Source organism: Camarhynchus parvulus, chromosome 17 (assembly GCF_901933205.1).
Source record: "Camarhynchus parvulus chromosome 17, STF_HiC, whole genome shotgun sequence".
Lineage (NCBI taxonomy): Eukaryota > Metazoa > Chordata > Aves > Passeriformes > Thraupidae > Camarhynchus > Camarhynchus parvulus.
Window position 1 is genome coordinate 743,831 of NC_044587.1, and position 12,991 is coordinate 756,821.

Consider the following 12,991-nt stretch of genomic DNA (forward strand, 5'->3'; position numbering starts at 1 on the left):
ATTGGGCTCTGTGATCCTGATGGGTCCCTCCCAGCCCAGCAGAGTCTGAACCTCTGGTTCTGTTATTGTATGATTGCATGTCTGCTGTACAGCAGACGGAGAGGGGTGGGTGGTGATAGTGTCTGTTACACAGAGCAGTGGTGACTGCAAAACCAGCACTATCTCCTATAAATCTCACAGCTCATGTAGCTGCTGCTTCCAGAAGAGCTCAGTATGCGTTTAGAAGAATCTTTTCTGTGATATTTCTTTCTTTTGGTATGCTTATGCAGGAGAATAAAATGCAGATTATCAATGCAGTTTGATAACCATTTGCTTCTGGTTTCCAAAGCTCCCATGCTTTCAGAAAGCCCAGAAGGGCAATATACCTTCAGCCCATTTAAGATTTATAAAGTGTGTCAAACGGCTGATATGAAATCGGTTAAACAGATCACTCTTGTGGCTCTCTATTCTTTCTCATCTCAGGTATTTCTGGAGACAAGGTAGAGATAGACCCTGTTACTAATCAGAAGGCCAGCACTAAGTTTTGGATTAAGCAGAAACCCATTTCAATCGATTCTGAACTCCTCTGTGCCTGTGACCTTGCAGAAGAAAAAAGCCCAAGTGAGTAGTCCTTTTTATTTATGTTCTCTCTTCTCTGCCTCCCTGGATGTGCTCCATGTCCAAAGAATTATTGCTACCATGTCCTTTTCTTTCTATAGGTGTGTTTTTTTCATTACAGGATGTTTTTAATCTGACTCAGTTCTGTTATAGAGAACACAGCATAAACAGACACACATTTTACGAGTGTCCTCTGATGCTGCTCTCAGCTAATGGCATCACTCAGTGTTTCTTGCCCACTGTGACACCAAGGGAACACTGGCTCTGCCCAGCTGTCTCCAGCCCTGCAGCACAGCCAGCAAATCCATGTTTCAACATAATTGCAATTTTTGGGCACTTTTTAACTTCCAGGCTGGTTTTAAATGTCTTTGGTGCAGCTGAAGATCTCGGACATACAGTGAGTGTCAGCTCAGCCTGGATTTGCCCCATTTACCATGGCTGCAGGGTTGGTGGGCTGAAGGTGCCACTCTGGGCATGCTGCTCTGTGGTGGTGACCAGGCCAGGACAGCAGTGACAGCCAGGTCTGGGGACAGGCTGGGCATCCCAGCTCAGCCATTGCCCAGAGGTCAGAGCTGGCTCTGTGGAGCGCAACTCCAAAAGCAAAGGCTTCTCCTTGTGTCAGGAGAGGAGTGAGAGTCTCTATCTGGAAAAGTTGTTTTAAAAAGCACAGGATGGGCCCTGGGAGAATTGGGCAATGGCTCCCAGTGGGGCCAAAATGGAACCGTCTACTATCAAAAAGTGACTGCAGTTCAAAAGCTCAGATGGATTTTATTGCACTTGTGCCTCTGCAGGGTAGTGAGATGCTGGTATTAAGTACTTATCTGCAAGGTGACAGAGAGGGAGAATTATGTGATACATATTTACAGAGGTAATGATCTGTTGAATTCTCTTGGAAGAGTAAATTTATGGCTGCCACAGATTTTATCAGCAATTATTGAACTATATCCTTCTCCCCTTCATTACCCCTTCCTACTCCATGTTCTTGGTTTAGTCATTGTCTTCCTTTTCTGTCTCTCCATCAAGATTTCATGGTCCTTGGGTAGGCACAATCCCAAGGAGAAGCTTCCCCAACGACCCGGCAGTCTGAAACACGTGAGGATTTTGTGTACAGTGCAAGGGGCCAGTTTGTGCTGGTAAATCCTGCCACACCTCTGCTCTGTACCCACATTTCTGCAAATGCAGACATCGAGGGGGTAAAATGGTGCCCCCAAAACAAGGCTGCATTTGAAGAGTCCAGTTGTGTTGTGGTGCATGGAAACCTAAGGTTTCCCCTGCTGTCAACACACCAGGGACAATCCCTGGGCACCTCGGACCTTGTCCTGCAGGATGGGGCTCTCCAGCCCCAGAGGCAGCACCTGCTGCTGTGGGGAATTGTGTTTGTACCCAAATCCTGCCAACCCAGGAGTTTCAACCCCCAAATAGAGCCCAGGTGCAGGAGGGCAGTGCCTGCACATGGGGACCATTGAGTGAAGAATCACGGGGGCTTTGGAGAGGACACTGATGGGTTGCAACCATGACAGTACTGAGGGGCTTATTTGCTCATTTTTGTGTGAACATCGTAAACTTCTCCTACTAAGTAATGGTTCAGCGCAGTTCCAAAAGGAGAAAATACTTCCTCCTGAAACTGCTGACCTTTTCCCAACTCACTAAAGATGTTCCAAAAGTCATTATTTTAGGCCAGCAGAAAAGACTTTTAGTGTGACATCTCAGAATGATGCATTTTGGGGAACTGAACAGGAGATCAGTATCTCTTGAATTTTAAATGGAAAAAAGTTATTTTAGTAGCATAAAGGAATGAAACTCACTGTATTTCACAAGTTTTGTCTGTGATTTTTATCAGCACAGTGATGTATGTTTGTAGCAGAGTTTACATCAAAAATTATTCCCGGATCTTTCTTGAATGAATTATTGCAAAGAGAGGCTGGGTACAGATAAGGTCTTTGAGTTCTGCAATATATTTTGTTTTCATGTTTTTATCTCTTGTAACACAAACCTGCTCCATCTCCTCTTTCAGAAGTGCTCGTGCTTGTCCCGTTGTGTTGGGCTCGGGGTTTGGGGCTGCCTTCCCTCCCCGGGCACCTCAGTGGGGTGAGAACCAGCTGGGCTGGGCTCTGCTGGGCTGGGCTCTGTGTGAGGGTGCAGTGGGAGTCTCGTGCTCGTGTCCTTTGCTTCCCCCTGCACTGGCTCCTGCAGAGGAGCTTTGGTGGCACCTGTGTGTGTGTGTGAAAGGGCTCAGCAGCTTCAGAGCTGACGTGGTGGGGATATTGATGGACAGCTTGGTTTTCCTTTGGACAGGCTGAGTTTTCCTGTGCTGAGAGTTCACAGAACTCAGAGCTGCCTTCAGTGAGGGCAGAAAATGAGAACAGAAAGCTCTGGCATCTCATTTGCCATTAGTGGGGGGATTGTAGGCAGGGATGGCTGATGATTTTTGTTTGCCCTTGTAGTAGCCCTGGGTCGGAATTTGAGGTTTTATTTGTAAATTAAATCAGACTCCCTGGATTTAGACTGAGGGGAGAGTTAATGGCCCTGCTGGCTTGCTTCGATGCCATTAGAACCTGACAACACTGGGCACGAACATCTTCTTTAAATCAGGTTCAGCCTGATTATCATGAGAGATTCTGAATGTTTTGAGTCTTGAAAGGAAGCATCCTATCATGGAGAAATAAGATTTAAGCCTTAATAAAGTAGTTGTCATTTTTATAGCTGAAAAGAGCTTTGTATCTCAATTAAGGGTACATAATATAAAGTCTTAAGGAAGCAACATAATACGTTTAATACAATTATATCCCTTTGCAATAGTGTAATTTAAAGGAAATCTGATTCTGGTAATGTCTCTTACATTACTTGGACAGGGGAGAAACTTCAGTGTCACTGCCCGGTGCCGTGTGCAGTGCTCTGTGGCCCAAGTGGCCCTGATGGATGCCCAGGGCTGCTGGGCACAGCTGAGCTGGGCAGGGAGTGCAGAGCCCAGGGCAGCCCCCTGCGCCACCACACCTGATCAGAGCCTGCCCAGGGCTCTCCCAGGCAGCTGTGCTTCACAGGAGCTGCAGAAATTGGATTTATTTGATAATTTACTTGAAACACTGAAGCAACATTCTCTGTGATCCTTTATCTGCCTTTTTTTTTTGTTTTCATGAAGCAGAGACATCTCAGTTGCTTTGTCAAAATACCCTGGGTATGAAGGTAAGTGTAAACAAAGGTGTCCCATAGGTCACAGAGTACATGGGTAACTTCAGTTTGTAATTTAATTGCCCGCTTTGCACCCTGCAGCTGAAGATTTCCTTTAAATTCTGATTCCATTGTTGCACTGGGGCTTAACAGAGTGTTAACCTGGTAATAGGCACAGGGCCTCCCCATTATATGTCTCGCTATCGAGCGGTTCTGCATGACTAGTTAAAAAAGATGGCAAGAAGATTAATGAAAGCTGCGAGTCCAGAAGGGGGGCAGGTACCTCGGTGAGACTTCCAGCGAGGAGATATTAGAGCTGAACCAGAGCTTGGCTTTTTCTTTATCCCGTGACCTCTGAACCTGCCTTACTGTCGAGAGCTGCCAGCCGAGCCGACGTTTTGATTGATGTTGCTACACGAGTCAGTCTTTCCCATTGAATTCCACATCTGCACGAAAATAGCTTTTCCAGCAGTATTCACCCTGGCTGCAAGTGATAGCCAGAGCCATGCCTGAACCTCCTTTATGTAGTTTTCATTTAAAGCTAAAGGTGTTTGATGTTTTAATTCAGTGTCCAGTTTCTCCTGATTATGCACATTGGGTAGTACTAATTTAATGAGTTTGTTGTTGGGTTGTGGAAGGGCTGAAAATACCCAGGATGTGTTGGGAGGGCATTGGATTCCTGCTTCTCTGGGGCTCAAACAGAGCTGTTGCAGGTTTGCTCAGAGCCTGCAGTGGGGCCAGAGCAGAGGGATTGTGTGCCCTGCAGTTGGTGCACAAAATATCACAATATCATGGTTGCTGATATCCCTGCTCCTGCAGCGGAGCAAGAAATAACACAGTAAAATTCCTGCTCAACAGGAGACTAGTCACAGGTTCTGACCAGAAGGTAAAAACAGGTTCAGCAGAGAAAATGTTCCCAAACTTCAGGCTAGGAGTGAAAGGAGCACGCAAGTGTGGAACAGAAGGGCAGAGCCCAGCCGTGGGCACGCTGTGCGGGCAGGGTGGCAGCGGGCACAGATGGCTCCGTGTGCCCGGTGGGCTCGGGCTGTGCCAGGGCAGCACTGAGCAGGACCTGTCCCTGCAGAGAAGGGCTGCCAGCGAGGGTCCCCAGGCCTGGCAGGGGCAGGAGCAGCCGGGCACTGCAGTGCTGATTAACTGCAGCCCCTCCAACAGCCGCTCATAAAAGTTCTCCTGAGCGCAATCAGGAGCGCGCATTGCCTCATCCTTTTAACAAATCTGTTTTGTAGCCCTATTAAAAGGGGTCTTCATCTATCCTGTCAAAGCTATTCTGCTGGGGTTTTTTAGTTTAATTACACTATCCAATTAAAACTCCTCGCTGCATTTTGATTCGCCTCTCCTCGGGCCTGAGTGGATGTGACATTTACAAGGCTCGCCTCTCCGGCAGACAATGCGTGATTGATGAGGTGCAGACGCAGTGGAGGAGCCCATTGCCATGTGGAAACACTGCATTTTGATTTATTTATCTTTTTTCCCCAAACAAGGTTGCTGGTAAAGAGGTTTTGGGCAACCCCGAGTTGCACCTCAATTTTCAGCATTTTTGCAAAAATCTTTATTAGTATTCTGCCTCTGATAATAATTTAAAGAAACAGAAGGCTTTGAGGGAAAATAATCCAGATGTGTGAATAGTTACCACAGTTTGACACAAAAGTGGGTGTGTGCTGCACTTTAATTGCAGCTCTGTTTTCAAGACATCTGGACCCACATCACCCTCTAATAGCAATGCTGAGTAGCAAGCCTACAGTGGAACATAAAGGGTTGGAGGAAAAGAGATCATGGAATATGCTGCTGCCTGGGAGAATGGGGCAAGCCAGCTGGACCACAGCTGCTGTTTTTTCCCTTAACAGTCTTATCATTTGTTCCCACTTAAGTGCTGCCCTGGTTTGAGGAGATCCACCCCAGGTTCATGGTGGGCAGCCTGAACCATCAGTGACTCCACTGGCATCAGTGGGGTGAGGATTTCACCCAGAACTGACTGCCCTCACTGCCTCTAACTCACGTACCTCTGGGATAAATATCCCTTGCATGAAATGGGATTCACCCCACCTGTACACCCAGGTCCACATCCCTGTTCTGTCCCTCCCTAGCCGAGCTCAGTGCCACATCTGGATAATCCAACTGTGGCTGCAACTTGTGACCTCCCCTGTGGAGTTTTTTCTTGTTACCAGAGGGTGTCAGGAAGGGTATTGGATGTTTTTTAACACTAGCACAACTCTTGCTGCTTTTTAGACCCTTCAGGCCTTCCTCCAGGTCACAGCATCATTCCTGGGGTATCACACGAGGATTTCAGGCAGCTGAGCCCCTCCCCAGTGCTTTGGGTGAAATGCAGCAGTGGCTGCAGAGCAGAGCCTTCCCCAGCTCGTGCAGGGTTGGAGGAAATGTGTCTTTGTACAGAAGTATTGCCGATGTGTATTTTACTGTCCTCATTCCTTGCCTTTTACTGGTGTGTTTCTAATCCTTCTGCATCCTTCCTGGGCCCACGAGAAGAGATTTCAGGGTCTGAGCCTGTTGAGGTCACAGTTTCTGAAGCAGTGAGAATCAGTGATGTCAAACGACGTCTGTAAGTGCTTTGTTCTTCAGAGAGTCCTTCTCCAGCTATTTATTCCACTAATAACTCTTAATTGTTGACTTCTGCCTTATGGCCCTGTAATGACAAAGCAATCATCAAGGTATATTGAAAAATTAACATAAATTTGCATTTCTAGTGTTTGTTTGTTTTCTGCTTTGTCCAATTCATGAATATTCTTTTCATCCTCCATCTAATTATTGATTTAATTCTGTTCTGTTTAAAGAGTTGGCAAAGAGAGGATTTGGGTAAGGGCTGAATTGTGGGGTGGGAGGGAAAGAAGAAAAACTTTCTAGTCTTGGCAGATTGAGTAAAAAAAATATCTTTTTTTCTGCCAATTCATATCCTTGTTTTCCAAGCAAAAAATCTATCTTTTGGACTTTGATAAAAAGAGTTTATTACTTAGATTAGAGTGATTATTTTTCTACCTGTGTCAGGTGCAGCGTGAGGCCCACCAAGGGTTTGGATGTTTTCCCAAGATTGCAGGAATTAGCACAAGATTTACTGTTGCCTGTAGAAGCACATTATGGTCGGTAGTTGTGGAGCTGTAATTCCACAGGGTTTCTCAGGGCTGTGTGTAGATGTGGGGCCGTGGAGGAGCTGGGGCTGGTGTGCAGGGTGGAGGCTGCAAGAGGAGCTGCAGAGCCCTGGGAAGGGCGAGGAGAGCCGGGAGCTGCAGCGCTGCAGGGCCTCTTCCCTCGCCTCGTTGGCAGTGCAGTGGTGCTAAAAATCAGGAGATGGGGTGAGCAGCTGAACGTGAGACGTGGTGCTGGAGGAGTAAATGAGCTCTCCTTGGTGGATTCCCAGTGAATTAGCATCCTGCCCTTCCGTCTGTAGGCTCCTCTCCAGGAGTAACCACACAGGAACCCATTAGTGTTGGGCTGGGGAAGATTTATCAGCGCTCAGAGCCGGGGCCAAGGGGCAGCAGGGGGGAGAGGCTGCTCTGCTGTGGGGCCGTGGCATGGCTGGGGCTCAGGGGGCACCAGGGACATTGGCACAGGACCCCTCTGCTGTGCTGAGCTCACCGTGGGCTGTGCCTACCCCGCGACAAAAGCTGCTGGTAGCAGCTGAGTTTCTGTCATTCCTTTTGCTTTCCATAACTGTTTTAACAGAAAAATGTAGTTGGGAATAAGGTGGATTTTCTGTTGTTGTGCAGCTGATTGATCCTGGTTGCGGGGCACTGAGGTTCCCTGCAAACACCCAGCCACTGGTGCTGTGGAGTGATGCTGGCAGCTGCTTGTGCAGCATCTGCATTTGCTTTAAATCCCCTATCACGTGCAGCAGGAGCCACTCGAGCTGCTGCTGTTTGTTACCAGATCCTCTCACACGGAAACATCAAACCGTGGAAGCTCCTATTGATCTCAGAATTGTCAGGGGTGGTGCTCTATTGGAAAGAGGTACATCACATATTTAAGCACTCTTGGAAATGGAAATCAATCTCACAATTCATAAATTCCATCTGGCTAGAAGAGTAGCAGAGCAAAGTGCCAGTTAGGATTTCAGTGCACTCATATTTCATGCTGTAAGTAGTGTGTTGTGGACTTGGAGCCCATAAACATGATGCTGTAATGGGGCTTTCTAAGGAAAAGTCTTCTTGGCTTCTTTCCACCGAGTCCCCCGTCCCAGCAGGAGGGGCTGTGAGCTCTGCAGGGCCGCGGGTTTGGCATCGGTGCTGCATCCCCGGTGGCTCCCCAGAGCCCCTGCAGAGCCTCCCTTGGCCAGGGCCCTGCTGGGCAGGCCCAGAGCAGCCTCTGTGCCCGTGGGAGCAGGAGCTCTGCCCTTGGCAGGGCTGCCCTGGGCAGGGCAGTGCCCCAGGGACACGTGGTGGCACCGCGGCACGAGGCCAGGCTGGGCTCCTGGGGAGCAGGGAACCCCTGGAGAGGCTTTGTCTTGATCCACAGCAAGAATTACCCAGAACTTCCAAAACCCAAAATGCAGCAGCTTGTTGGGGTCCTCTGACCCTGTTTTGTGCCAGTTTCATTTCTGATAACCAGTGTGGGATGTTCAATGGCCAAGGAGAATGGCGGGAGCTGGTGGAGCACAGTGCTGTGTCCCATCCCCAGAGTGGTGCACTGGCACTTTTGGAATCATTAAGATGCTGTGTTCCAGGCAAAGCTGCATGCATTAACATGCTGATGAGCTCCCAGCTTGGAATTCCGCATTTTTAGTACCACTGAGGCATCATTTGTCAAATGATTTAAAGGGTTGGGTTTTTATTATTATTATTAGCCAATTTTTCAATGCAGAATTTATATTCCAGATTAGTGCATCATAATGGTGTTTAATTAACATGCCACAATAAAATACTTGCATCTCAGATTTCCTGGCCACCAATCTGAGCATATATCAGTCACTTTTTGGAAATCTGGAGAATTAGATAATGTAAATAAGATTTCCAATTAGCTTTCCTGCAGGAAAGACCTGGATTTACAGTAATGTGGCTGTTACTTTATGGATTACTAACTTTGACTGTTGAACAGAATAAATTAGAAAACCGTTGGAAAAGTATCATGTATAGAATACATTTAATTTTAATTTTGAAGCCATCAGCATCCATACAAATGAAGGATATTTTGCCTTCCTTTGTGTTCCACCTTGGACCTTTGTGTCTAAGTTGTTCCTGCTGGCACCACATGTCGGAGTCCGGGGCTGCTGTCCCAGGGCAGCCACAGGGCCAGCACGCGGAACCTCCGTTTGGAATAGAGGCCCAAGTGCCAGGAAGGTGCCAGCAGGTCACGGTTAGAGTTTAATTTGATTTTCCTTGGTGTGGAAAGGGCCATGCCAGCCCTGAGCGGGTTTGGTGGCGGCGCAGCCGCGTCCCTCGGTGCCCTGCGCTTGGTGCCGCTCCTGTGGCCCCCAGCAGCTGGCTGGGCTCACATGGTGTTTTGGGTGTTTTGGGAGGAGGGTTTGGAGTGGTGGCTCTGGGATTAATTGCCATTTTCTGTTCAGTACGACCCTCCTCCCGTGAGCAGCCCCGACGCGGTGCCGGGGCTGCAGCGCCGTGGCGGCCGAGCAGAGCTAACCAGCCATTTGATGGATTTTTGCATTTCCTGCAGCGGGGATGTGATGGGAAAAGGAACTTTATTGACTGGAGTTCAGCTGCTCCTGTAAGCCACCACTTGCCTTAAATTGAAATGACATGAGAAGCCTGTCAGCATTTCATTGCTTCCTTCTGTCGTGCTGATGGTACGCTGAGATCACCATCTGTGGTTTTCTTCTGTCAGGCAACGAGCTCTGCTCAAACTTTACAGGAATATTCTAAGCAGTTTTTTTCTTATCTTTGCAGGTCATGCAATATTTAAACTTACATATCTAAGCAATCATGACTACAAACACCTTTACTTTGAATCAGATGCTGCTACTGTCAATGAAATTGTACTGAAGGTGAGTATTAAATTTTAACGTGACCCAAAATCCTGGTGTTTTACCACTTGTTAGACATGTGAGTGTTCAGGAGGCTCTGGAAACACATGAGGGTGCAGTGCCTGAGGACCACTGGGGTGTGTTTAACCTGTCAGGATGGCTGCTCCATGCCTGTTGTTTTATTCATCCTTCCAACAGCCACACAGCCACTGCCTGCCTGTGTGTAGCATTTCCTTTTGTGCTTTTTTTTTTTTAGCTAATAGAGACACCATTTTCTGTGGAACTTTATAGGAAACTACCAAATTTTATTGTGTCCAGGTGGTTTCCACCTCTGGACACGTGGTCAGCAGCCCTGTGCTATGCAGGGGTTGGGTGCTCCTGCCCCTCACAGCTCTGCCCCACACTCAGGAGTCCCCACACAGCACACAGGGGCTTCTCTGCCCTGATCCTCTCCCAGGGCTGTTTGCTTTCCTTGGGGCCCTGTACAGACACAAACTCCCTTGCTTTGGGAAACAAATTTTTATTGCACTCTTGAAAAATTAAATGGAATTTTCCACAAGTTCATCTTTTGTAGCAAGTCAAAATTCAAAAGCAGTAATTTTGGCAAACCATCTGTTATGTTTGCTTTTATTGGCTGTGTGGAGTTTAGAGGATTGTTAAACAACTGACGTGCGGTAAAAGAACTTTTATTCATTACACAGGAGGTCAGTGTGCTTGAGGGGTTTCTGCTCTGTGAGCTGTTAGGCCAATTCTTCTGGTCCCACTTTATCTTAGATCAGCTATTGCAATCCCAAACACTTAGAATCATGGAATCACAGAATCATTAAGGCTGGAAAAGGCCTCCAAGGTCATCAAGTCCAACCTTTGCCCAAGTATTCCCATGCCACATCCCCTTGGGTTTTGAACACTTCCACCCATCCAAGTCTGGTCATAAACAAAGGCTAAAAAATTGGTTTACTGTCAATAACATGAATATTCAAGAGAGAAATAATATTGAGCAGTACTTTTCCCCCAAGTTGCAGTTTGTTTATATAGAACATTCTCTGGTTTCATGCACAAGTCACTGGTTTGTTTTCAATTCCATCAGCATTAGGGAGCGCAGAAAAATCAGACTTTTCAAATTAGGCTTTTTAGATGATCAAGTGAGAAGGACTGAGACTTTATTGACCATGAAAATTCCCTATATTTTTATGCCTTAAGCTGTAATATGCAATGAAAGTGAAACACTCTACAGTGCATAAAATTGTGCAAGTTTTAAGCCACAGCATATTAACCAGCTAATGACAGACCAAAGGGCATTTTTATCTTTTTGATTCTTGCATTAACCTTCCATTAAAATTATCTCTGAGATTATCACAAAGCATTGGAGATAATAAATTTAGGGAGTAGCAGGCTTGTTAAATATAATTTTAAAATGCTTTCATCAAGTAAAATGTGCCAAAACACAGGGAAACTCTGAGATTAGCTGAGTATGCAAACATCATAATGGAAGAATTCTTTTTACTGAGGCTGATGAGGTCCTTTATTGATGCTTATTACTGATTGTCCCAGCGCTGGGGGGTCTGCACAGCTCCCTGCCTTCCCCGGAGGTTTGGGTGAGCCAGGATGGGACCAGGGGCACAGGAGGACAGCCCAGGGCTCTCCTGGCACTCTGGGCTCTCTCTGCCATCATCCTGCCGGTGGCTGCTGGGACCAGTCGGACCAGAGCCCTGCTCAGGGGTGGGCTGGGGGTCCCCTCAGCTGTCCCCAGCCGCGGGCGACATTAACGGCACCTCGTATCTTGCAGGTTAACTATATTCTAGAGTCGCGAGCAAGCACAGCCAGAGCAGATTATTTTGCTCAGAAACAAAGAAAACTGAGCAGGAGAACAAGCTTTAGCTTCCAGAAGGAGAAGAAGTCGGGGCAGCAGTGAGCGTGGAGCAGAGCCTGCGTGCGGCGCTGGAGCCGCTCCGCCCGGCGGCGGCGCGGGCGCGGCTCCTGCCCGGGGCTGGCGGCCGGCCGGGAATCTGAACCATCCCGTCTCTCACGGCTGGAAGATTCTCCCTCCTCGGCGGTGGGAAGTCTCCCCTGTGACAGAAATAAAGAGCCATATCAGCCGGAAAGAAGACTGTTACGCTTCAGGTTCCTTTGATTAGAAATAAGAGAATGACGTAGACTGGCATCATTTAATTACTGTATTATGTACAATCACAAGAAGAGATGTGATTACATATTATTTCACAGCCTGGTTAAAATAAATTATATACATCTGTAATCCACCCACGTACACGCAGGTATTGCTTGTGACATGATCAAATTTCTAAAAACAAAATGTAGGACAAATGTATCCATTTTTACTATTAATAAACAGATGTAATCTTTTTCAAGGTCCATATGATGCACAGTTCTTTTGGGGGGAGGCTGCAGTCCCAGATGGTTTCACTTCTGTTGCTGAAGTGCAGGAGGCATCCGTGAGCCAGAACAGCAGCCGTGGCAGGGGAGTGCTTAGCGAGGGAGCCCTGAGACAGTCCAGTCTGTTGTGTTTGTTTTGTTCAAAAATATTTTATTTAACTGTGCTTTTCAGCTTTGCAAATGCTTTATTGGAAGTTCCTTGCTGAAGGCAGCACGGTGGTTGGAGATCCGCATCTTGGAGGTGGAGAGGAGAATCCTCCTGCCCGGGACCCTCAGCTGGGGCTGGCACATCCACTGGGGCACCTTGTCCCTGGGGACTCAGAAATGCCTTCACCTTCTCTCAATATTATTCTTTAACAATAAAAATTAAGACGTACTTTGTGCTGGGATTTGCAACTATTTTGGCCTTGTTCATCCTTAACACATCAGGGACCACAGGAATGGATGCTGGCACCCAGAGCCACACTGTTGGTTGAATTCACCAGAGGTGTCTTTTGCATCTCTCCAGGTCACTGGAGCTCTGCACACACTATCATAGAACTGCCCTGGTTCCCCACGGGGCTGGGGGCAGCTCCCTGGGGCACTGCCCACCCTCTGCCAGCCTCCCACCTTGCTTTTGTACAGAGAAAACTTCCTGAGCCTTAACACAGCGTGCGGGGCAGCCCCGGGCAGAGGGAGGGCCTGGGTCTCACCTGTTGTGTTTATGTTCTGGGTTTCAGAAGCTTGGCCCTGCTCCACCGAGGCCAGGCCTCCCTGTACAGTCTTCCATGATATCTGCAAAACAAGAGAAACACTATTTTATAGTATTCTATTAATTTTTTTAATATTTTCTATGTGCAAATGCAGCACAGATACAATGGGAAAAGCCCCTTCGATGTAAATTACTCT

The 12,991-nt window shown here is 47.4% G+C and overlaps 1 protein-coding gene across 6 annotated transcripts in view; it reads left to right on the forward strand.

Moving 5' to 3' along the window:
- The window catches only part of MAPKAP1 (MAPK associated protein 1), an 80,578-nt gene extending 67,587 nt beyond the window's left edge, over positions 1-12,991 (forward strand). For 5 of the 6 annotated variants that reach the window (XR_004061221.1, XR_004061222.1, XM_030961440.1 and 2 more), the window contains 3 exons: positions 463-600; positions 9,636-9,733; positions 11,499-12,990. Coding sequence is in view for 4 of the 6 variants with exons in the window: in XM_030961440.1 (XP_030817300.1) it covers positions 463-600; positions 9,636-9,733; positions 11,499-11,624 (362 nt within the window). In the remaining 2 variants the exon portion in view is untranslated. Of the gene's footprint in view, positions 1-462; positions 601-9,635; positions 9,734-11,498 lie in introns of all 6 variants that reach the window. The other variant, XM_030961444.1, reaches the window with a different exon arrangement.